The 25836-nt window shown below is 37.5% G+C and overlaps 1 protein-coding gene across 1 annotated transcript in view; it reads left to right on the plus strand.

Moving 5' to 3' along the window:
- ARHGAP42 (Rho GTPase activating protein 42) overlaps positions 1 to 25836 on the plus strand; it is a 162173-nt gene that overhangs the window by 129321 nt on the left and 7016 nt on the right. Inside the window, exons 13-22 of the mRNA XM_056328674.1 lie at positions 1718 to 1780; positions 3316 to 3390; positions 4047 to 4131; positions 5408 to 5466; positions 6284 to 6389; positions 11142 to 11301; positions 14003 to 14147; positions 16995 to 17375; positions 18824 to 18980; positions 20086 to 20148. Of these exons, the coding sequence (XP_056184649.1) occupies positions 1718 to 1780; positions 3316 to 3390; positions 4047 to 4131; positions 5408 to 5466; positions 6284 to 6389; positions 11142 to 11301; positions 14003 to 14147; positions 16995 to 17375; positions 18824 to 18980; positions 20086 to 20148 (1294 nt within the window). The remainder of the gene's footprint in view (positions 1 to 1717; positions 1781 to 3315; positions 3391 to 4046; positions 4132 to 5407; positions 5467 to 6283; positions 6390 to 11141; positions 11302 to 14002; positions 14148 to 16994; positions 17376 to 18823; positions 18981 to 20085; positions 20149 to 25836) is intronic.

The following is a 25836-nucleotide window of genomic DNA, read 5'->3' on the forward strand; positions in this document are numbered from 1 at the left end:
TAACAAAACTGTAAAAAGTTTCTCAGTAGTCTGTATACCTAAATATAAATACATGTCAGTGTGTTGCAATAATACTCCTATATAGAATCATAGAATCATTTAGGCTGGAAAAGACGTTTAAGATCAAGTCCAACTGCTAACCCAGCACTGCCAAGTTCTCCACTAAACCATGTCCCTAAGTGCCACATCTACATGTCTTGTAAATACCTCCAGGAAGGGTGACTCAACCACTTCCCTGGGCAGCCTCTTCCAATGCTTGATAACCCTTTCAGTGGGGAAATTTTTCCTCTTATCCAATATAAACCTCCCTTGGCCAAACTGAGGCCGTTTCCTCTCATCCTCTTGCTTGTTACTTGGGAGAAGAGACTGACCTTACTACAACCACCTTTCAGGTAGTTGGAGAGAGCAATAAGGTCCCCCCTGTGCCTCCTTTTCTCCAGGCTAAACAATCCCTGTTCTGTCAGCTGCTCCTCATCAGACTTGTGCTCCAGACCCTTCACCAGCTCCGTTGCCCTTCCGTAGACACGCTCCAGCACCTCAGTGTCCCTCTTGCAGTGAGGGGCCCAAAACTGACCCCAGTACTCAAGGTGCGGCCTCACCAGTGCAGAGTACAGGGGATGGTCCCTTCCCTTGTCCTGCTGGCCACACTGTTTCTGATACAAGCCAGGATGCTGTTGGCCTTCTTGGCCACCTGGGCACACGGCTGGCTCACGTTCAGCTGGCTCTCAGCCACACACCAAGGTCCTTTTCCACCAGGCAGCTTTCCAGGCACTGTGCCCCAGGCCTGTAGCGCTGCCTGGGGTTTTTGTGACCCAAGTGCAGGACCTGGCACTCAGCTTTGTTGAATCTCATACAGCTGGCCTCAGCCCATCACATCTTTTTGGGTTTAGGTGTATAGGCACCATTGAGTAATAAAATGAGCGTATTTAAAGTTACTGTGAGATCTATGTCTATAATTGTATTAACCTTATATTAACACATATTTGTTATTAACATAGTACTATATTAACACAAATATGTAAAAATAATTTAAATATATCTGTGGGTGTGTGTATCAGAGAGATGTGTCAGATGTGGACATACATCTTTATAGGAGGTATATTTGAGACTCTGAAATCTAAAATTGAAACTGCTATGTCTGTTTTTTATATGATAGTGTTTATTTTAATAGTGACAAATATGCTGCTTTGAGATCTTTATTTAGCTAGTTAGAGCAGTGAAGATACAAAAATTAATGAGAAATACATTCACTTCAAATAACATCACTAATCAAAGTCAATAACAAAGATTGTTTTACTGTGTTACCATTTTATGAGTGGTTATGTGCATGTGCAAGGAACAAAGAATGTTGTATTAAACCCAACAAATATATTCTGTTTATTCTGTCCTGAACTCTTCAAAGTGTTTTCCTCAGCAGAGGAAAGGGAATACAGTAATCTCCTATTAAAGCAGCAAGCTTTCAGCTGTGTGTGGAGAGGGGCTACTGATTTCTGAGAAAGACGGTAAAATATTCTGCTCCTAATGATACACTGATGATTAGAAAGCTGGATTTTGAGTGCTAAGGGTGTGTCTGCAAGAATACTATTACAGAATGTGTCGTAATCTTGTGGATAAATGTGTATCAGTTCTTCTTGACTAACATGTGAATGTAGCTAATCACAGAGATTTTGTGTATTGATAAGTTAGAAAAGAATTACCTTTTTTCTTCTTTTTATAGTGTTCTTAAATGAAGCAGGTTTCAACTTTGTGAGAAAATGTATTCATGCTGTAGAAACAAGAGGTGTGTATTAAATCACAAATTACGTATTAGATTATTTTAAGTATTATTTCTCAAATGCTACTTTGATTAATCCTACATGTTTTACAGCTGTGCTTTGGAGTGTGTCCATCATTTGGTTTGTACTTTTCACATTTTATCTGTATGCTTTACACTTAAAACTGTTGCTACAAGTTACAACAAAAGTTCTTAATGTATCATTTAAGTGGGCTTTTAAAAGATTTTCTGAATTTCATGTTATTTAGGCAGCTTGATTCACACTTGCACACATATTTAATTTGTGTGCACAGAATTATGCTTTCTTTTGGTAAAACTGCAGTGAGTCTCAGCTCCCAACTTTGGTTTCTGGCATGAAACCTGAACACCAAAAAGTGGCATGAACACTCTGCTGAAACACCATTTTTGCAGAGCATAACTCCTATCATTTTATTCACTTATTTTGTACATGGTAAAATGTTTAGGAACTCTTTTTTTTGGCAGTGGGTGTATACAAAAAGAAAGTAATAATCACTCAACTGCTGATGTGATATATTGCAACTCACAGCAAGTTTTTTATTATACCCTTCCAAATAAGGATGTATGGCTGTATTGTCTTCCATAAAAAGAGGTAGCCTTTTCCTGTCCATGCCCTGAACCGTCATTATGCAACTCTCTTCTAACCCAAAAGGTGTGTGGTCTTTCTGTGCAACATTGAGCTCAAGGTGAATTCAGTTTTTCAGGTAACAGTGTTATGTAGCTTTTGAATCACTGCTGATTCAGAGCTTGCATTTTTTTCTGGGGGTCGGCGAAAGGATTTCCAAACAAATTGCCTAGGTTATCTAAGTGAGGTCAGACTTTGGAATGTTGTTTTCAGCGGAAAAGTGGACAATTTTTAAATTGTAAGACCTGAGGTAGGCACGAGGGAAAACTTTTAAATCCCACTGATTTTAAAAGAGAGGTAAAACCAATAAAATTATCATCACTGGAATACTGAAATACTGTGTTGTGAATGTCACACTTTAAACGTTATTCGTTATTAGTGTCTGTGCTATAAAAAAAAAACAGCAATGGAAACTTATGGGTAAATTGGGACTTGTCTCTATTTTGCATGTGCATCCATGCATAACATATAAATTCTCAACAGCAGTGTTGCAACAGTGTACAGTACATGTGTCTATTTGGAGTCCAATCATTCCTGCTATAAACATCGATCAAATATTAATTATAAGGGATGATGGTCTAAACAAATATAGATGCATAATAATTCCACTGAAGTCTAGGTAAGATAAAACTTATTGACATGTAATGTGTTTTAAGACTGCTTTTGGGTCTTATTTTTCATTTTCCCAGCCATATCCTTGTTTGCTAGTATGGGTCATTTCTATGCAAAAGGGCCCTGTTAATGGAATGCATTTATTGATATCCCAGAAGGTAGTTCAGGAATGTAATTGTACAATTTTCCATAAACACATTCAGATGTTTTGAAAACATACAGCAAGGATGCATCAGCATATATTGAAATAACCATATTTTCATTGTGCTTGTTTTCCCCAATGTAGGTATTACAATCCTGGGGCTGTACAGAATAGGTGGTGTAAACTCCAAGGTGCAAAAGCTGATGAATACTATATTTTGTAAGTATCTGAAGTAAACCTTTGTCAGTGTGCAGTGCATGTGCTGTGGTCCCTTTTGCCTTAACTCCTGTGCTCAGAAGAATATGTCATACTAGTTACAATTTTGTATGTGCACTTCGAGTGTACAGTCTTAAAATGAGTGATCCATCTCACTAGTTTCTTATGTGCATTAGGATTCAATTTCTACATGTAATCATTGATAAACATGAGCAAATTAGTAATAAAATGCATTTCTTCTTTTAGCTTCCAGGTTGTATTTATTGGTATCCATTTGGCGTATTTCAGAAGTGTTCCAAATCTTAGTTCTGTAACACAGCATAACTCAGTTTATAGACAGTTGTTCTAGTCTTTCACTTGCTAATTTGGCACTGCAGTGCCTGTGTTTGAATGTCTAAGCCAAATACATTTGTTGTTGGCTTGGGCTTACTTTACACTTTTATACAGTGCATATAGCTAATGTTTAAAGGTACTAAATATCAGTGCTACATTTATTTTTATTAATACTATGGCAGAAATTAAAAGATTCAAATTGTTCAGATTGGTAGTTAATCTGGCTAATAAGTGATCACGTGAGCTAAATGACTGATCTGTTAGCTTCTGGTTTGCAGCTTTACTAGCTAGTACTATAACACAATCGTAATTCAATTTTCTACCAGCCCCTAAATCTCCTCCTGATATGGATATTGATATGGAACTTTGGGACAATAAAACAATAACAAGCGGACTAAAAAACTACCTCAGGTAAGTATGATGCTACACAAATCTCAGTACTCCTTTTCTGGCCTACTAATCTTTTGCTGATTAATATCATATTACATTTCATGTATCCATTAACATGGTAATAATGGAGTATATTATTTTGCCTAATGTCCCTGTGATTATGTATAATAATAAATCTAGAATTTGTAACGCACTTCTGCCTTATTAAGATAGTCATGCATTATATAGCCCTAAATTTGGCAGCATTTAATTATTTACATTTTTTAATTTAAATTTTTTTACATTAATCACAAAGCATGTTGTGCTTAGTCTTTCTTTTCTGAATCCCTTAAGCTACATACCGTGAGGTTTCATGGCATCATTGTTGGAGCAGAATAAAAATCTCTGCAAAAGTTTAGGTTTCTATCCTATGCTGTTTGTGTCTTCACCAACACAATATTCTTCCCACACTACCATTTATTTTAAAATTTTTGCTAATAACAGACAGAATTTTCAAGAATTATGGGACTTTTAAGATAACTCTTTTTTGGGTCTCAATATATAACATTCAAAAGAAACATACTAAAAAGCATCAAATCCAGATGGTGGGTGTTCTATGCCTTCTAAAAATCTACATTTCCTAAACTGGTCACCTAACAAAGGGCAGTGTCAGAAATCCCTATTCACTCTGGAAAATACACCTAGGATTTAAAGTGGAATGATCATGTACGCTTCATTGAAAAGACTGGCTTAGGTTGAAGAAATTTATAATACATCTTCAGAAGCACAAATCGTTGTAGATACTGTGTGTGTGTGAAATTAGAATGTGAGCTAGCAGTAGCTGTGTGTTTGTCTATAAGGCAATTCCCAGCCTGCCTTTCAAAGGATGACTTTTCCAAGATCTCTCAGATCAGAATTTCAGTCCCAAATTTCATCATGTTTTGGCCTTGCTTGGGCAAAAGACTGCTTCTGCAGCCCACTGTACCATGTTCTGCAGCTGTATTTATTCATGTTCTGCGGTATGGAAGTCAGAAAACAGTGAGTCTCTGTGCTGACGTCAGTGCCAGTAACATTTCTCTTACTCATTTATATGGTGGCACCAGATTCAGCTCAGAGGTTTCCAGACTATGTACATGACTGAGTTGTATGCTACTTGTAATCAGTCATCACTGAATTGGGTTTCCTAAAACATACCAATACACATTGTGCAGCTGTTGAGGCTAGCATAATCACATCCATAAAACTTAAAAAACTTTGAGCAATGGTGTTTGGTTTTGTTTTTTTTTTTAATTTCCTTTTAATATTTTTTTACAACCAGGTGTCTCTCAGAACCACTGATGACTTTCAAGCTGCACAAAGATTTCATTGTTGCTGTTAGTAAGTAAAGTAATTTCACATTCATGAAAGCAATATTGTTTCTAACCCTTGCTCTCCTCAGTTACAATCCTTACTTCTCTCCTTGGTCTGTTATTCAGTGATCCAGCCATAGATCCGAGTTCTTCCATGTCACTGTATGTGACAGCACAGTGCCACATGAAATCCTTCAAAACAGAGAAGTCACACTAGAGAAAGCTGTGCAGTGGTTCATTCCGATCTTTTTAGAGGTGCTGTGTGACTGCCTTCTGCAAGAAATTTTGAACCTTGATTTATATGTATGTTTGTTTTATATAGGCTGATAATTCTTTTATGGCATTCATCAGTCTCATCCAGGGACCTTTATTTTCCCAGCTTGCCTTGAAAAATTGGAGGGGGATGATAATTACCTCCTTTTCACAACTGGAGTGATTAGATACAGAGATAGTAAGATTGCTTTTCTAACAACTTCAGTTTAGAATTTAAAGTTATTTCCCATTTCCTCTTGCCTTGGTAAGAATAAAAGACATTCAAGAGTTTTAGATATTTTAAATACCAAGGAGTAAAATCTTGGATTTCACTGAAGTGGCACATCAGGTCAACATTGCCCTAATTTTGTTGGTTCCAGAATTGGTGGTAACTGCTTTTGGTGACTTACTTGAGAAACAGATTTCAGAATGTTGTAATAAATATAATCAAATTGTCCTCATCGTTTTAAAGGCTAATTGTGTTTGGCTTCTTCTAATGCATGTGTATATTAGCATACAGGCATTGGTATCATTTGTAGTTGCATCTTAGCATGTGTCTAATTTACCAAGAATATTTGTTTTCTGTTTAATAGAGTCAGATGATCAGAACTACAGAGTTGAGGCAGTGCATGCGCTTGTGCATAAGTTACCAGAGAAGAACAGAGAGATGCTGGACATCCTTATCAAGCACTTGGTCAAGTAATTATTAATTTTTTTTTCTCTTTGGCACGATTGTAAGATGCGATCATTTCTGCTTTAAATTTGTCAGTGTTGCTTAATCCATTCTCTGTGTTGAAACCATGCCACTTGAAATTACATTTTATTTCTAAAATGCTGTTCTCAACGTAGCTGAAGAATACTTACTGTAGAAACAAGATAAAAACACCATAAACAGTCACCAAAATGACCAACTACTTTTATAAAATAAACCCACTCAGTGTTTTTGTTCGCATTGCTAGTTACTACAGGAATTGTCACTAATTAAATTTAAGAAACATCTAAAACTATGCTAAGGTCAATAGAAAATGCTGGTTTGAATCCGACTCGAGGTCCCACAGTGTTTCAGAAATGGAGACTAGACTAATGTGATAATCCTTGGCCATGTTTGATCTTATTTTTCTCTTAACAGCTCTGAAGTGTAGTATCATTTGACACGAGTTTGAAGCATTATTATTGATATTTTTAATATCTATATAAATGTCTAAACCCACTGTTCATTCTCTCTTGTTTCATCAGCTTCTCTGAGTATTAATTGTCAGATGGAAAAGAGTTTGCATTTCTTTGAACTGATGACCTTTTGTCTTCACTAAATTATACTTAGCATGTGCTGTGAGACAAAAAGGACAAGTTTTTATGTCTCTGTCTTATGTCTCCATATCACTAGCTATGATTACATACCATTATTACATTATAATTTATCTTATTTCTTCATGAAACATTATTCATGTAAGTTTTACTAAAATTTTGGTCAATTTATACAGGTATTTGCCGAATGCTTTTTAATATGTATTATACTTTCAGATTTAGGATGCTGTATACTTTTTAGTACTTTTATCAGTGATCTGGAAATGTGAATACTGAAACAGCAGTGTTCAGATAAGGCCTACATGACCAATACATGTAGAAGATGTAAGAGAGGTGTCCATATTGTTTTAATTTTGTTCATTATGTCCCAGCTATTGCACTTCTTTGATCACAGCTTGAGCCACAGCCTGCAGTAAGCTGTCTACAGTGGAGCCTAATACAGTTTTGCTTCCTCTTATATATGTGAGAACTTTGAAAATTTATTTGATAGGAAATTATTTAGCCCTTTATATCATCAGCCCCTGGAGAACTAACATGATAGCAAGCTGCTGTGAATGTTTCCATTGCAAAAACTGATTAGGCAGACCCTGCATCTCATTATACATGGGGTAACCCAGAGAACCAGATGAAAGTAAGTTTCATAAGTTTCCTTGCTCACAGAGCTGTTCGATTAGCTAACGAAGATAATATCTACTGCTTTCTAATCCTCTAAAAAGTTAAACATTTAATGAGGGTTTAATGATTTTGTAAAAGCTGTTCATCTGGAAGCCCCAAAATTAGAAATATATACGCTTAGGAACTGACTTATTTGTAGGCAGAATTACTTTTAGGCAAGTGTTTCTTTCTTGACCTCTTTTCCTGGCTTCCTTATTTTCAGTGTGACCTCAGGTGCATTTTCGAAGAAAAGCATGCCTGCAGTATTTCCTTCTTTAATTGTTCTCTTTAACTCTTGCCTATCTCATCTTTGATGTAATTCTCATTTCTGATGAATGTAGTCTTACCATTCGATACTGAATGTTTTCAGTTCTTTTCTTTCCAGCATTCAATTCACCCCTTCTAAGCTGTCATATAATTTACCAGCTGTTCTTTATGCTAGCAGTTCTAATGAGACTGAATTCAAAATTGGTCTCTTGAGTGTATTAGTTATATTCCTTCCTCAACTTTTTCCTACCACTTGTGTGGAGATTTTTTCAAGAAACAAATGGCAGATAAAGTGCCTAATTTTATGAAAATGGGAAAATATGAAAAAAACACATAGCCTCCTATTTCTTTAATCTTTTGTTTAAAATCCAGTTTTAAAAAGTACATCCTTTCCCTGTATTTTCTCTATATTTCTTATAGCTGTTCAGTTCCTTATGTATATTTTTGTGTCTAGGTGAAAATACTGTACCTGTAACTATGGGTTATAAAATAAGGGTAAGATTATTTTTTCTTGGTTTAGGCCTTAAGGTCTTACATCTCTGCCTATGCTGACTTTTGTGTCACTGTGCAAAATTAAATATGATCTAGATGTTGTGGGGTGTAGATCACACTAAAACCAAACCAAACTAGGAAATCCTAAAAAGCTCCCTGCAGAGAGGTGGTACTGCGTGAGTATATATTCAGGCAGCAGCTAGACAAACATTGGAAGTTTGATGTTATTTTCACATAGGTAACTAATTTCTTTTTTTTTGTTTTTAAACCTTCCTAGTCAAAATACTTGTCCATTTTAAAGCATAAATCATTCTTTGGTATGCTTTAATAACACCACACTTTTCTAAAGTAGTTAGAAGTCTACAATCCGGCAGTATCAAAAATTTACTGGTGATAGATCAAAGAAAGAGATTGTGAGGAGAAAGCAACTGCACCTTAATGAATGTCGTGCAGCTGCCTGAAATGCATCATTACTTTGGCTTGTATCTATTCAGTAGCCCAGCAACAGTAGGACTAGGTCAGGGGAAATTACCTAATCAAAATGATCCATTTACGGGCATGGGCTTTTTTCTCTTTTGGAAGAAACTGAGCCTTTGAAACACTTTGTAGAAAGTCCTTTCTGGTAACAATGTTATTAAATTCACCATTCCTTTTATTAACCAAGCTACCAAATTTGTAACCAAGGAAACCCAAACACAGGCACTACTTTCTCTCTTACACTGCAAGACTAGAATGTTTGTGTAAGAAACCTTAACAGTCACTGTGCAGCATAAAGCAGGGTAACATAGAAAGGGTTTGCTCGGTGGTTTTAGGTTTTTCTAACAAACCTAAAACTGAGTAATTCAAAATTCCATTTTAATTAAAATACTAGTGAACTTCCCAAACACCCTTTAATGACCTAAGCCAAACATAAGATCTGTAAAAGAAAATTAGATCAAGATAATTGGCTAAAAATGTGCTTTAACAAAGTAGTAGTTTTGATGATACGGCTTCCAAATAACTATCTCAGCCGGTGCATCTGAAGTAAAATTTTGGGAAGTTTTATTGGCATAACTTAATGAAGCAACATAGGAAACATATAAGAAGATTGGCATTTATTTTCCTGCAGTTTATAATCATGTTGTCACCAATACAAACCCCTTTCCCATATTTCTCGTGCTTCTCAATGTGAATGGGATGTGAAAACACTCCTCTTTCAAATATGAGGGGAGTTTTCATTATAGAAGTAATTGTACAGTCTATCTCACTTCTATACCAAGATAATTCTACTATTCTACTCATTCTGTGTATTATTAGTACCTACTCAACAGTGAGACTGAGAGAAAGGGTAATGTGTAAGTCCTGGCATGGGTTTGATCCTGATCCTAACAAAATCCCCCAGTAGCCTAGGGAAAATCTTTTTATCACTGCCTTTTTAATCTTTGTTAAGGGGATAGTATTTGTCTTATTTGGTACCAAACTGACATCAGATAGGTCATTTTACTGATGTTTGCATAACATTTTAAGAACAAATAAAGCTATGTGAGAATATTATTGGAAGGAAAATGTAGCAGATGTCTCTGTAAACCTGATTAATAAAGGCTGTCAGAGAAAACCAGAAGATAAAATTCACTCCTAGAATCTAGTCTTCTAGTATTTTATAGATTTTACTGTTTCTTAATTCTTAAAAGAAAAAAAAAATGGTTACGAGAATTATTTTAGTTATATAAGAAATGGCTCAGTTTGAAAATGGTAGCAGATAGCAGTGAGAAGGAAGAGGAAAATGTGAACAAGTGCCTCGATAACTGATTCTATTTGGTAGCAGATTCAGTAAAATCAACCATTAAAGTAATTATAAAATCTTTACTTGGCATGATGTTTCTCAGATATGAGGCAATAGGGCAGCTGTGACTGGGGAACCACTGGCAGTTATTTCAAAGGATTTATAGTGAAACAGTTTTTACTTGGAAAATCTTATTTGTAAGGAGCGAAAAGGGGCATTGAGGATTACTGATTGATGGTTTTCATTTTACTATCTGATACGTTATTGGGACAACTAAGTTTCTGAATTTGGCTTTAAGAAGAAAAAAGACAGAAAATGTACAGTAAGCAATAACAGAATATACAGACATAAAAGGTTAATATATTGTAAAGCCAGATGTCATTATGATTATCTAGTGTTATCTATACCACAGAAACAATGATTTGACTGGCCCCATTGATCCCATGTTTTCAACATATTTACAAAGAGATCCTATTGCAATTTAAGTGTTTTCAGTAACTAAGCTTCTTTCCTCTACATGAAAGCTAAGGTATATGGTTGACCTCCATTATCGCATAGTATTTTCAGCCAATCCAACAACAAGTATGAGTTCCTGTATAATCATTGGAGAGAGATAGGTGTCTAACCTAAGATTCCTAAACTTTAGATGGTCTGGATCTCTCTGTGGGGACCTTCAAAAATCGTTGCTATTCCCTGTCAATTATGTCAGGAATGTCAATATTTCCTTTAGGAAATCCTTCCTAAAATTAGGAAGACGTGTTGTTATTGCAGGATGGGAGCCTTAATGGAAGTACAGTAGTTGTACTACACTGTATTTTGACTCTAGTAAAAGTGAAAGTTTTTAAAATGTTTTTAAAGGGGAGATGTGAACTTGGGATCTTCTTAAAGAAGTAGTCTTAACAGGTTTTTGCCTGTTGGAATTGTAGTTTAGCACAACAATTTAATTGCGTATTTTTTGTGTTCATTTAAAGGGTATCATTACACAGTCAGCAAAATCTAATGACTGTATCCAACCTTGGTGTTATCTTTGGACCAACTCTGATGAGAGCCCAAGAAGAAACCGTGGCTGCTATGATGAACATTAAGTTTCAGAATATCGTCGTTGAAATTCTGATAGAGCATTATGAAAAGGTAGAAATACATTATCTGACTGTTTTGTGATGAAGTGAAACTAAGATCTCATTTTTATTACCATCATTATGTTCTTAAGAGTAAGAACTAAGATCTCATTTTTATTACCATCATTATGTTCTTAAGGGTAAGAAATCCAGCATTTTTAGAAGGTCATTGATAGAATACCTTCTTACCACCCCATGCTATGGATCTGTATTCCTAGCCATTTTTTTGTGGCAGTGCAAGTACAGATCCAAGGCATCATCTCCCATGTTTTGAAGGAGTTTCTCTGAATCTTCAGTTGCCTTCTGAAGATCGCTGTGTCCTTCTTACATCTAGAAACAGAATGAGCAGGTCATAACTTTGCTCCATCTCTTCCCTGCTAGCAGTGTATGAAGGATCACTCTGGGTGAATGCATGGATTCTCCCCTGAGTGCATCAGGTCAGAGTCTTTCTGACCATTGCCGTTCTTCGGGGATACGCCAGCTGCATAATGGAGATCTAACATCATGAAACCCCAGCCATCCTTCAGTTCCTCTTTTCACAAGCAGCATCTATGTGGATCCCCAGCAGAATCCCCTATTTCTCTGCTGTGTGTCATTTTTCCTTTTGTAGATACTAGATTAAAAGTAAAAAAGCAAAAGGAAAAAATAATGTATCTTACATAAGGTTTTATTCCTAGTTACAGGTTTTAAGCCCATCATGTCTTTGTGATTTAAAAGTTCTTGAATGATCTGGAACGTGCAAACTTCTGTAGGTACTCTTTTGCTTTGAAGAAAGGCATGTCTGTGATTGCCTGATTTAATTTGTTTTCCCCAAAGAGGCCAGTGACAGCAAAGGTCCATCCCAAACTCTTTCCTGGAACATTGAATAAGAACTGTTTCAGAGCTTGAGAAGGAAATCTCAAACATTTACTTTCAGTCACTAGCACTGCAGTTATCAGCCTCACTGAAAAGCCTCCTCAGATTTTGTTTTATTTTAAACTATTTGATTTGAGAACTCAGCAGAACAGTCAAGACCTTCTTTACTTGATGGAAAGAAATTATATTTTGGGGATCTTTTGCTGATATGTATCACCTTCTCTGATAACTACCAAAACAAAGTGAAAAAACTTTGGATGTTTTCCATTTCACATTACTCAGCTAAGGGGCAGTGTCTGGTCAATACAGGATCCCCTCCACTGGTTGGTCAGTAATTACTGACAGTACTGCTTGGTATCATCAGTTATATTTCACAGGGACTCCTCAAAACTGGTACGATATTGATAGCCTCCTTGGCTGTAACTCCAAAACATATATATTAGGGGTTTCCAAGACTGACTTTACCCTCCAGAAAATTACAAGTTCATTCAATACAAAGACGGTGGCTGCACAACCAACATCACCCTTGCTGTATTTCTCTGTCTACAGACATGGTTTTGTATTGGTGTGCTGCTCACTAATGCCAAATACAGTTTTAATGTACTTCATGAGCATCTCAAGATGTCCATTGAAGTATTTACTGCTGTGGAAGTATATTTGCTTTCTTCCACTTCTGTGAATGGCACAGAGGGATCTTTTCGTTGTTCACTTCATCCTCTCCTGGGAGTGCCCTGTTGATAGAGGGTCCAGAAATCCTTGCACAGACAAATTTTGGCGTTGCATGCTATTTATCCTACAACACTTGGCCTTAGGGAGACTGTATGTTTCTGATTCTTTTAGTAGCTTATTCAGGCAACCTTTCTCTGTAAAACCTCTTCTCCATTCCATAGAACTAATTCCACTTCCTTCCACAGAATGCTGTTAAGAGATACTCAGAGTTTACAGTCTGCCCTGGGAGGAATAAGTGAGAAAGAAGATCTGGTACTAAAACCTGCAAAACTTTTGATTATATTTTTTGCTTTGATCATCCTCCAAGGCAATGATCATTTTTGCTAGAAGTAACCAGGAAGATTTTTAGGGTCTTTCAAGATCTCTGCTGCCTGTGTCCTGGATATTGCAGAACAGGCAATACAAATGAGAGTCAACCAAATCACTGGACCTTCTACATTTTGCTTGCTGGTATGCTGGCCAAACTTATCAGCAAAGTGCTATTTAAAGCCTCATGTGTAGCTATGTCAGATTGCAGTAGTCACCCATAAAAATGTGAGGCTTTTCTGCATCAATGAAGTGCAAAATTGACCAATGGTAGCAGTGGTATGTAAAAGAGAAAAACCAGCAGATGCTCCAAACAGAAAGATGTTCCTTATCAAACTTGACCTTTTTGGCAAAGTAAAGTGGTTTTCTGAAATATAAACTGGACTGTAGTAAGTTACAACTGTGACACATTTCTATGACCTACAAAAGCTTTCACAGGAACACAGAAAAATATCAGTCTTTTCCTAATAGCTAAAAAAATGTATTACTTTCTGGGCAGGAGTTGGTAGTAAGCACCTATTGTAGGTTTTACAGTTTAGACTGTTAAGCACTTTTTAACAAGGGCTAAAAAATAAAAATATTTAACCAAATATTATTATAATTAGTATAAATTTTAAGTAGAGCTCAGTATTGTGGTTCTTGGATTGTAAAATGAGATCAGAGGAAAGTTTGTATTCTGTGAATTTACTCTTCTGTAATGTTTGGGACTATTACAGGATTAATTTTGGACACAGTGGTGAGGAAAACAAATGCATTAATAATGGAAGTGTAAGAGTACCTCTATTGTTTATGCATTTTTCCCCTTTTCTTTTTTAATCATGCAGATATTTCACACTGCACCAGACCCCAATATTCCTCTTCCCCAACCTCAGTCCAGATCAGGTTCAAGAAGAACAAGAGCAATTTGTCTCTCCACAGGTTCACGTAAACCCAAAGGAAGATATACACCCTGTCTAGCCGATCCTGACAGTAAGTTTGTCCTTGTTGACTGCTTGTCTTCCTTTGTATGTCTTGTTTTTTAACTTCCCTGGATAATATCCAACAGGTATTATGTTCCAATAACTATAAACATAGCAGATGTTGTTTCATCAGCTTTTTAACCTCTGTGAGTCACAGACACACTGTTGAATGACTGCATTACTTGCTTCTCTAGATGAGGAAGGATGTTTGGTTTTAGGCAAGTCTTTTATTGCATACAGTGCTCAAAAATCACTTAGAGTAGACTTTATATTCTAGTCTAACTGTAGTCTGCTTTGAAACTGAGAAGTTCATTATTTGAAGTTCATCTAATTTGCTTTTAAGATGATTAGTAAGTTTGGGAAAATGTAAATACATTATTTCCTCTCCTCCTGTAATGAATGCAATTCAGTCAGAGTCAGAAGATCAAAACAGTTACTTGACTTTTTCCACATGCATGGGACTGTGGTCATTGGTTCAAAGTCAGCCATTGCCTAGGTTGCCAAAACCACTGAAACTTTGTTAATTTTTCTGAAATGGAAAAAAACTAATGTTTTTGGGAGAAACAGTATACTTATAGCTTGCTGTTTAACAGCAGGGAGTTATGTTTATACTTAATTGCTGCTTAGAATGCTTATTCATTTTTACATAGATGTGACTATTCAGAAGTTTCACTTAATTAATTTTCATCTAGTGGGCCATCACTTTTTTACTAACTGGCTGTAGCAGTAAGTATTGAAACTTTAGCAAAGAATAGGTTGTTAACAGTTCCACTACTGCAACAGACTTCCAAAAGAACTTCTGTGTCCCTTGGTTCTTCAAGGAGATTTACATGAAACTGGTACAGTGAATTAATCCACATTTAAGGTGCTTCTGTTCTTGAGGATCTGTAGTAATTCTTAAGAATTCTTAAGACTTAAGTCTGTAATGTTAGGAAATGTATCCTCAATATACTCTTGCACAGGTGCTGCATTTTCTATAGCTTTATATTACATAATTCCTGCCAGTGAGGGTTTAAATACAAAATGAGAGCAATAGCTGCCCACACATCAATTGCCAGTGTGAATGGCATGGGATGCCGAGTAGGAAGTTGCAGAGGAACCACCAGTTACATTCACCAGAGGACAAATTAGGCAAGTTTCAACTGTTTTTCACTGTGCAGCTGCAATGACTGAATGCCAACATAAAAAAAATAAAAGTAATTCCTGTGCAAGTATTTTGCAGAGCATGTGCAAGTTTATGCTTCATTCAGACACATATTATCCTGTTGACTCACTTGGAAGTAGGTCTGACCCAAGAGCTCTTCACTTGTGCTTTGCTTGTTAGCTCAAGCTCAGCACTTGTCTACACAGGTTCCAGTTAAGATCTCGCTTGTGCCTGGAAGGCTGAGGCAGAAGCAGAGGTATTCTCCTTGACAAATATGTCTAGGTGTAGCTGGAGACAGGCAAGAGGGAGCCTTGGCTTCTGGCAATAGTAATTTCTGAAGTACTAGGTGGTTTTAAGTCATCATTTAGATGAAGCACAGACGCTTAACTATATTGCGGGAAATTAAGGGATTCCATATGGCATGAGAAAATGGCATACAAGTTTCAAATGGCAGGGAATGATAGAAAATTATAGAAAATGCACCTGACAAATTCAGGCTTCGGCCAACCTTGCAATTTCAAAGAGACTAATGGTCTGTAGAGGGGCAGGATGAGGGACAATCTAATCTGGAATACCAGAATTCTGGCCAGAAGTGGACAGAGTATTACACTTCTGTTCCAGTGGCACTGCTGATGTCAGATCCACTCACTATGCAAGGCACTGGTATTTGTGACCTTATCTGTAGTATTCTGTGTCGTTATGGTCACTTGTTGCCAAGGATATTGAAACATTTGGAGGCAAAAGCAGCTGCATCATGTTGGTATAACTACTGTGTGGTTGAAGAATATACATTCTCTGCTTCTTGTCAAATTTGTGAATTTATCTCCTAGCTTTTAGGAAAAAAAATCCTATTAGAAACTAATGTATGACTCAGTAGACTGAATCCAGTCTTAAAATAATCCAGCCTTCACTGTTTCATAGGCCAGTCCTTCCTCAGTTCTGTGAGTGTTCCTACCTTTATATCATCAGCAGATTTCTTTAGGATATTCCTACTTTTTGTTGCAAAAGATTATTGGAAACATCAGTACAAAGATTTTTGTGTAAGTAGGTAAATTTCTCTAATATCAGTCTAATAAAAGAAATTCATCAAATGTTCAACATTCAAGTTGTAAATAAAGGAATGAGTAGTTGTCCTTCTGCAGGATAGATTTCATGAAAGCTATGATGACTCAGAAAATAGGATATCTGTAGACAGACTTAGCCTTACAGAGACTGCAAAGATTCTCAGCAGCTTGGTAACAGAAGTAAAACTTAATTCTTGTGCCTGTTGGCAATAAAGTCATGCATTTACGAACAGGTGTGGCAACCACAACATTTGCCTTATTATGGAAATCCAGCAAGATATTCACCACAAAGACACTGCAATGCCTAACTGTTGTATTTTCTAAGGATTACTTGGATTGCAGGCAGTTCTTTTAAAATGCAAACTTCTGTGTGAAACAATTTAGCCTGTAGCCTGTTACATTCATCAGTTTTAAAGAAACAGCCACAAAAGGCATCTCTTCCAGGTTAAAAATAGGAATATGCATGAAACATGGCATAATTAAATAGATATTTTGTCTTAAGAATCATTGCCTCTGAAACCACAGATTAATGAATTTGATGACCAGTAAGGTGCAAAGGGCTATAGGTGGCATAAGAGAAATGCACATGATTAGAAAATGTAAATTTTCCCCCCCTCTCTCTCTCCCCCCTCCCCTCACTCCTCCCTAGGTGACTCATACAGCAGTAGCCCAGACAGCACTCCCATGGGCAGCATTGAATCTCTCTCTTCTCACTCCTCTGAGCAGAACAGCACCACCAAATGTGCACCTTCACAGCCCAGGGAGAAATCAGGAGGGATTCCATGGATTGCCTCTCCCCCTTCTTCTAATGGCCAGAAGAGTTCAGGCCTCTGGACTACAAGTCCAGAATCCTCATCAAAGGAGGATGCAACCAAAACAGATGTGGAGTCAGACTGCCAAAGTGTGGCTTCTGTCACTGGACCAGAGAATGCCTCTCCACCAACAGACCTGACCAAAAAGAGTTCTTACAGCCTGTCCGGGCTGAAAAGGTCTTCAGCATCTTCCCTTAGATCAATTCCTTCAGCTGAAGGTAATTTCCAAGGGCTTTTGGGACATCAGTGGTTTACTGTGATGGATCAGAGAGCAAGAGCTGCGTCTGAAAGCTAATGATAATCATTAATCTTTTTTGTTTTCAAACTGTCTGATTGTTTCTTACCTATACAGCTCACACAGCTTAAAAGATATCAGTGTTTCTCAGAATTTAAAGTGCAATCTATCCTGCTATGTCTTATCTAGACCACTGACTTGCAAGGTGTTGTTTTATAAGAAAAGTTGGTAGCTATTGTTTATCACTGTGCCAAAGGAATGAATCCTTGCGATGTGATTGATACTGATCAAAGCTAGCATTTAAATTTTAAAAGCACTAGGCTTAACATGTCTAATTGGCTGAAGTAGGAGACTGAAGGAAAGGTGGTTTGTTTATGGGTTTTGGGGTTTTTTTTAAGCTATGTTTTTTACTGTCAATGCCTTTAGTTGAGGTAGGACTGGACAGATGGAATAAAAAGATAATCCCTGGCAGGAAATGTATGTCTGAAACCCTGCTGATGGAATGACTGCTTCATTCAGCCCTACTTGCATGGGTTGTTACCCAGTACTGCAAGCAGATTAACTTGAATGCAAGATTATGGATGAATTGCCCTGTGTATGGACATGATGTGCAAGAAAAAACACAAGTTTGCAATCCCAACTTCAGGAATCCAATTCCAGTGCGTAAGTTAGGACACCAGTCTTCCTGTTCAGTCAAAGAAGAATGCTGCTTCAAAGATCCTGTATAGGATCCTGTATATATACACAAAAATAATGTATATGCAAACAAGGCAGCAGTCCACAGATAGGTCAGCTTAAAAGACACATGTGGCCATCCCTTGTATTCATTAAAAGGACTTCTTTATGTGCAATACAGTCTGTGCAGCTATAGATTTGTTTTATCAAGTTACAGTAGCAATTTTTAGGCAAATCATGATCATTAATTCCTAAGTATTTTTTTAAAACTGTATGAAGCCTCTGTGGGTACTGAAATATTAATTCTTACAGATTAATGTGGTCTGATTTCATAGTGGAAGCTGTCTTGAGCAGGAATGTGGACTAGATGACTTCCTGAGTCTCTTCCAACAATTCCATGCAGTATACTACTTTATAAATGTTATTTTTATTGTCACTTTGTAGTGAATGTACTATCTAGCCATTTCAGTGCAATGTAATTTTTTAGCCTTCACAATTTCAATGTAATTTCTTCATTCTTGCTGCTGGTCCTTTTCTTCTGGCTTTCTGCCTGAAAGGCTGTTTCTTCTTGCGCTTAGTAAGTATTTTCTCTACCTATTTTGCTTCTTAAAAAAACCCCAAGCACACACACACACACACACACACACACCCATACACCCCCCAGAACCAAGAAAACCTTTGCTTTGCATGTTATACATGTTGTGAAACAACTTAAATTAGATTTAATATTCTCTATAATTTGGTTGTTTTCTTTAGGTAACAAAAGCTGCAGTGGATCTGTACAGAGCTTATCTTCAACAGATACCAAAGATACACCAAAGGCTCCACCAAACCCTGATTTACCTCCCAAAATGTGCAGGAGATTAAGATTAGATACCACATCAAGTAATGGTTATCAAAGACCAGGATCTGTGTAAGTCATCAAGACCCTTTGGAGATTTGTGTTTTTACGGTATTGTCTCTGTAAAGTGATCCTAGAGAGGTGCATAAGTACTTGAAAAAGCATCCATGAATACTTGATTTAAATATTTCTTTATTTGTGAATTATTTATTTAGCTTCATTAAAACTCTAAACAAAGGAGACACAGCATAAAGTGTGTTGAAGTTAGTTGGAAGACTCCCATTGACTTCATTGATCACAGATAAGGTCTATAATGGAGAAATAATCTTTGGAAAGTGATTAATATTATTATCTCTGGTTCTCATGGAATTTAATGTTTCAAGGAGTGTAAATGTTACTTACTGGTTTGTTCAAGAAGATCATCAGATTTTATTTGTGTAAATCCAAAATTGGAGGAAGGAAAAGAAACCCCAAACTTCTGCTCTGAAATTTCTTTGGTTGCTCCATGTTAAATAGTTAATTTCTAGCAGTTGTTTTTCTGGATTTTTTTTTACGTTGAGAGGAGGATAGTTCTAAGCAATAGAGGTTATAATTTAGGCTGTTGAGATTTGGGTTAGCAGCGTTTCTGAGTGCTTTTAGCACAGACTTAAGAATCAAAAGATCTTTGCTGTATTCCTGACTTTGACCCCGCAAACAAGAGATTTCCAGATCCGCAGAGCACCAAGAAGTTCTCCAAATACTGCAGGACACCATTCAGCCTCTCCACTTTTTAAACTCGAAGGGATCACTGTAGTAATTTCACAGACTGTTGTGTCTTAAACAGAGAATCCTGCACAGCTCAGAGTTCCAGCATGATAGTGACAGACTGGCAGTAAAAGCATTTCCAATACAACTATTGGCCATCCATGAACACTATTTTAAATCGGGATGTTGAGATTTCCCTTGCTGACTCAGCAAGGCACTAGAGCATGTGGAAGTCAGTGGCCCCAATTAGGATACACCCTTAAGAATTCTGTTGATTAGGGACTTAAATTCAGCTTTTCAATTTCCTCTGTTTCCCTGAGTAATTATAACAATTTTTAAAAGTGTGCCCAATGTCATTAGATGGTTAAAAGTGAAAGTAGTTTGTGTCTTTAATTAATGGGCAAAGTATAAAGCAAGGTGGTTTTCTTTTCAGAGTGGCTGCAAGAGCGCAGTTGTTTGAAAGTGCTGGTTCACTTAAACAAGTTTCTTCAGGACGGTAAGTGCTACATACTGTTTAACAATTTGTAAAATCCTCTATGTTATGCTGCCTTCAAAGTTTGAAATAGAAGTGTTGGAGATTTTTTCTGTGCCTTTTGGACAGCATCATATGGCATGAGAAATTTCTGTGGTTTATTAAACTCATCCTTTCTCCAACAGAAAGCTAAACCTAATAGAGAATAACAGCCAATCTGGCTGTTCTGTCACCTGAGGGAATTGCAGTGAGAGATGCTCAGGTTAGTGATCTGCTGAAGGACACAACTACAAGAGTAAATTACCAGGATTTAAGTTAGGATGAGGGTGCTGTACTTATTCCATACAGCTATGTGGAATTGTATATACATGATTTCAGCAGAGTAACAAACATGTTATTATGGTAATTGGCTTATATAGGTAGGTCTTGAACAACAGCTGCTTCAGAAAGTTCAGTGTTAACTCAACCAGGATTTCTGTCTTTACCATCACACTTCCATCCCTCAGGGTCTGTCTGGAGAAACTGTTGCCCTTTCTTCTTGTGTAGTGTGCAGCAGAAATTTATATTTTTTTTACAATTGTTTGCATTTATGTGGTGGATTCGAGTCATTCTTATGTTAAATTAATTTAGTGTTCTGGTAAGTGTTCACCTAGGAAGCATTATCTCCCAAACATTATGAACCCCCTTAAAATTAATAGACTAAAGCAGATAATTAAGTAAATGGATGTGGAGAAAAGTCTGTCTCTTTTTTCACTGTCCCTGCATTTCAGATTCTTTGAGACAGAACATACGTTTTGTATGCTGAGATGTGCAGCAGTGGAATATGGCTGTCCTCTCTGACAGGTCTAGCGGGGAGAGAAAGGGAAGGCTGACCTGCAAAAGCCCACTGATTTTGTTCAAGGGAAGCAGCTTACAGGAATCAAGGCTGATCTTGTTTTGTATAGTACAAGAACTGTAAGGTGACCAAAAAGGGGGATGGCAGGTGAGAAAAGAGGTATGAAAAAAGCACGGCAATAATTTAAAGAAGAAAAGTATAAATGAAGAGACTGGAATGTTCTTAAGCCAGTGCCCTAAAGCGGAGAGCAATGACTGCTTCACCAGTCCTGCATCATTTCACCCCCAACATTGTTCTTTCTAGTATTTTGTATTACTCCCTCCTGTAAACTGTCCCCTGTTGTTCCCTCAAGAGCCTGTGCCACCTGTATCTGTATATAAAAACTATGAAAGGAGCAAAATCTGACAAAGGAAAATGTACCAGTTTTATAATGGATATGGAGAACCGGTAACAAAGCTGAAAACGCTGAAAGGCTTAATAGCTCCTCTACTTCAGCCTTCCTAAAAAGGCAGAAGAGCAACAGCAACAAGGAGGATGGAAAATGAGAGGTCAGCAGGCAGAATTAGGAAGAAATAAGAAGTAGCTCAGCTGTTCTTACAGTGCTGCTTAAGTCTGAGTATGCTTTTACAATTCAAAGCCAGCTTTTATTTACCTGTCACGTTATGAACATGAAGGCTGATTTAAAACCTTATGATAATTTTTTTTTTTTTTTTTAATTTGAAGTATGTAGAAATCATGGTAATTACATCTTGATCCACCCAGTAGAAAGGTCTTCTGTGTTCATAACTCTGCTATCTAAAGAGTTGATGCAGGACAGAGTGTAAGAAAAAGAAACTATTTTTAGGCTTTCTGGTTTGATACCAGAAGTACTCAAGTCAAGACAGTGTTGAAGTCTCTGCAGGGGTAATTTACCCTGCTAAAATAACTAGTTTTGAAATTTTAAGCTACTGCTTACCTATGCATTATAGTATCTAAATAGCTTCATTCCTAATTGAAGCACCTCTTGCGGTCATTTGTACAGCAGAGGGATCAAAAGTACCTATATGGCTTTAGCAGTCTCACATTGTTTTCTGTGTTCCAGCAGATAATTTTGCACTTGATACTTTACCACCACAGTGGCCTGGTTTTACTTAATCCTTTCTTCCAAGTAGTCTTTGCAACCCTGCTTTCTGCCTTCGTATAATGTGGTATCTCTATTATGAGTGTGTGTCTCCCCTTTTTCTTTTTTAATGCTGGGACGTTATTTGACCTGGCTGTTTCCTCTCCTTGTATACACAAGTACCTGCCCCTGTAGCACTCCCAGTTTGAACAGGTTTCTTTTAGTCAGAGAGAATGAGGGGCCACAGTACGTGTTTTAGGGTTGGAAAGGGAAGACCAATATGTTATGCCCTGTCCAGCCTGTGCTCTCTTTTTCCGATTCCAGAGTTACTTTGACTTCTCAGCCTCCCCATTCCTTCCCTCCTGACTTCAAGTTTATTATTCATCCATCTCCCTCACTGTGGTATTAAGCTACTGTGTACACTGAAACCAATCCCTATTGCTAATCTAATATACACTTGAAAGAGGCGAAAGAGTTTTCTTACCACTTTCACAAATATTGCAGTTAGATAACAGTCTTAGTAAAGCCCGAGTTCTCTTTATTGCAGCCTCTGTACAAAAATGTACCAACACGTAACCCCTGACTATGTTTTCTTAACTTTGATTCAGTTACATGGAAAGTCAAGTCTCCTGAAGTGAGAAACTGCATTATAAAGATTTTCATTAGAAAAGAATACCTGGAATGGGAAGGAGGACTCGGTGACAGCAACAGCTCTAGCTCGGCAGCAGGATCTCTAGGTGATGGGATGGGACTTTAACAGGAGTAGGGTGACAGTATGAAGCCCTCTAGACCCATGCTCCCCCTCCCAACCATACGATTAAATATCCTTTCCCAGCCATTCTTCTGTTTTTATTTGCATGCTATGTTTTGCATTTCCTTAAACACCTGGAATACCTTGCCCAGCCCAGCCCATGTTTTCTGCTCCATCAAGCCTGGCTGTAAGTCTGCCGTCTCCAGGACTCTATAAAACTTTCTTCTTCCTGTAAGATAATATTAATTGATGAGTCATCTGAGAGAGATACATGTGTTTTCCCTCATTCCTCTTCTGGCTTCTCTTTGTCTTGCTAGACTAAAACTCATTAGGGCAGGGGCATAGTTTTAAAGCCTATTTATAGCTTTTTAAAAAATATTATTGTTATTATTATTAAAAGGGCCTCAGGTGGTGCTGACTGCCTGTAGTGAAGCAAAAAATAATTTATGATCTGATGAGTACTGCCCCTTTCACTACTAATATAATTTTATAATTATGGGCTTAAACCAAGTGTAATAAAACATAGGGAAAGAAAATGCATTTTTCTCATTTGGAGACTATCCAGTAAAGCCATAGGAAGAAAGAACTCCTAGGAAATGTGGATACCATTTTCTGAAGTTGTTGGGATTTTTTTCTCTGCACTAAACAACATGAATCAGACATTAGCATCTTAGGAGAACCATAATAGATGATGGTGATGTTATCGTATGTTTTTTAACAAACAGATTTGTTTGTAGGGAGGACGGTATTAACACCATAAGTAACAAGTCCTTTTTCATTAGTTGCACACCAAATAAAAATGCCTAAGAACCGGCAAGCCCTTTTCGTGGTTAATGCTTCTAGCTGGATAGGGTTGAAGTGAGTAATAAGTAATATGGGAACCTAAGCAATCAAATCGAGTGAGGAGACAATAACCAGGGACTTGAAAATTGCTCCAGAATTATGAGAAAATATTCTTAGAATCATTCTCTCATACCATCATGTACAGTTTGTAGATAACATTGGAATGTAATTACTCTGTGCAGAAGCAAGATTGCGGGAAGAATCCTGTAATTCGTGAGCTTTTGAGAAACTGACTTCTTTGTACCTTATCTCTCTGTATCTATATCTAAATGTCAAATGCTGGGAAGCTTTGGCTTTCCAGAACTCAGCAAGTCAGAGTCCATGTTTTCTTATCTTTTCAATTTTAAGGTAAACATACTTGGATCAGGTAAAATTGGAAGCTGAAAACAGAATAGTTCAGGAGACATAAAAGAATATAGGAGAATTTTTTTTTTTCCTAAGGGCACTAAAAATAGCATGTTATATTTCAATAATATCTTACATAATTCTGCCTCACATTTAAATATTGTTCTGTTTTATTATTGCCCTAAATGTCATTTGTCACAGCATTACTCAAATGTCCCATTCTTAACCTGGGAAACTGGCTTGATAGTCATGCCACTAAGTAATGAGATGCTACATATTAACCGGGTTTGGAGGCCTCCCCTGCACTTTAGTAAATTCATTGCCAGTTACCTTAAACTTATTGCAATGATAATCACTGTTAACAGTTACTCTACTGTTTTATATATGTAAAATCCATGATTATGCTACACAGGTGTACTGGGTCTGCGCGGCCAGGTGTCGGTACTGGGGGGCTGGGGGGTGGCTGCTTCGGGCAGCTGCTGGCAGCTCCCCCATCTCTGACAGAGGCGATGCCAGCTGGTTGGGAGTGAGTTTGAGCGCAGGAAGAAGGGAGGGCAGGAGGGAGGTGTTCTGAGATTGAGGGTTTATTTCTCATTACCCTGCTCTGATCTGATTGGTAATAAATTAAACTAATTTCCCCAAGTCGAGCCTGTTTTGCCTGTGACGGTAACTGGTGAGCAATCTCCCTGCCCTTGTCTCGACCCACGGGCCTGTCATTGTATTTTTCTCCCCTGTCCAATTTGGTAGGGCAGGGACAGAGTGGCTTTGGTGGGCACTTGGTGCCCAGCCAGGGTCAGCCCACCACAACAGGAAATAAGTTTTGTCAGACTGTTACCAACCTGGGTCAGTGTAATTAGAACCTTGACTTTGAAGAAAAATGATGTTGAGTTTAAAGGATTGAATTCTAGTTGATATCCGACCTTCAGGCAAGTCATCTAATCTCCCTCTGTATATTTTAGTATATATTATGTAGATTAGTGTGTATAATTTTGTATATATTTTGTAGAGTAATATGCTTCACACCTGTCTTGTCAACTGTATGTAGGTGGCAAGTTCTTCGTAACAGTGTGCTCCAAGGAGTTGTCTTGGACAAATGCTAAACAGAACAGTCTACACCAGCCAGAAAGCAAGCTGGTATTTAAGCAGTGTAGACAAACAGGGGTCCAGTGCTCTTGTTAGCAGTAGAGATGTATCCAAAATGACAGTACTATGAATTAGAAGTGTTTTCAACATCCTGAAAATGAGGTGCCCTTGGATATTGTGGGCACAACTCAAAATTCTTGACCTCCTCTGGAAATCTCAGCCTGAGAGTATAACCTTTGGTGAGTCAGCTTCTCACTTAAGGAAAACCATACCATTTAGTCTAGTCATTAGTCAGCTTCAGAGAAATGTAGGAAAAGCTTTTTCTTCAGAGAGAGGAATACTTTCTGGAAAGTTCACACATACAAACTTTGGAATATGTCTGTCCGCTCTCATGCCCTTTTAAAGATTGAGATGAACAATGGTATGCTAGTATGGACTGGCACCAAGTTATGAGGCTAGGGTAGAGGGATGCTCTCTGCTTCTGCTAGGAAATCCCTCCCTTCCTAACCTCCCCATGGAGGTGCGGAACTCCAGAGGTGAAGTGCCGTGGCCCCATCGGCAGTACACAAAATAAAATAGACTTCCTGTGCTAATGCTTATGATGCAGCACTGTTATTAATCTAACCTACAACTGTCTTATCTCACTATTTTGGAAGGAAAGGCAAAATAGATTACACGTCACTTGCATCTACATAGTCTCAAGAAGTATGCAAAAAATGTTAAACTTGACCACAAGTTACATATTGGGTCACTGAG

This window comes from Falco biarmicus, chromosome 2 (assembly GCF_023638135.1).
Source record: "Falco biarmicus isolate bFalBia1 chromosome 2, bFalBia1.pri, whole genome shotgun sequence".
In the NCBI taxonomy this organism is placed as follows: domain Eukaryota; kingdom Metazoa; phylum Chordata; class Aves; order Falconiformes; family Falconidae; genus Falco; species Falco biarmicus.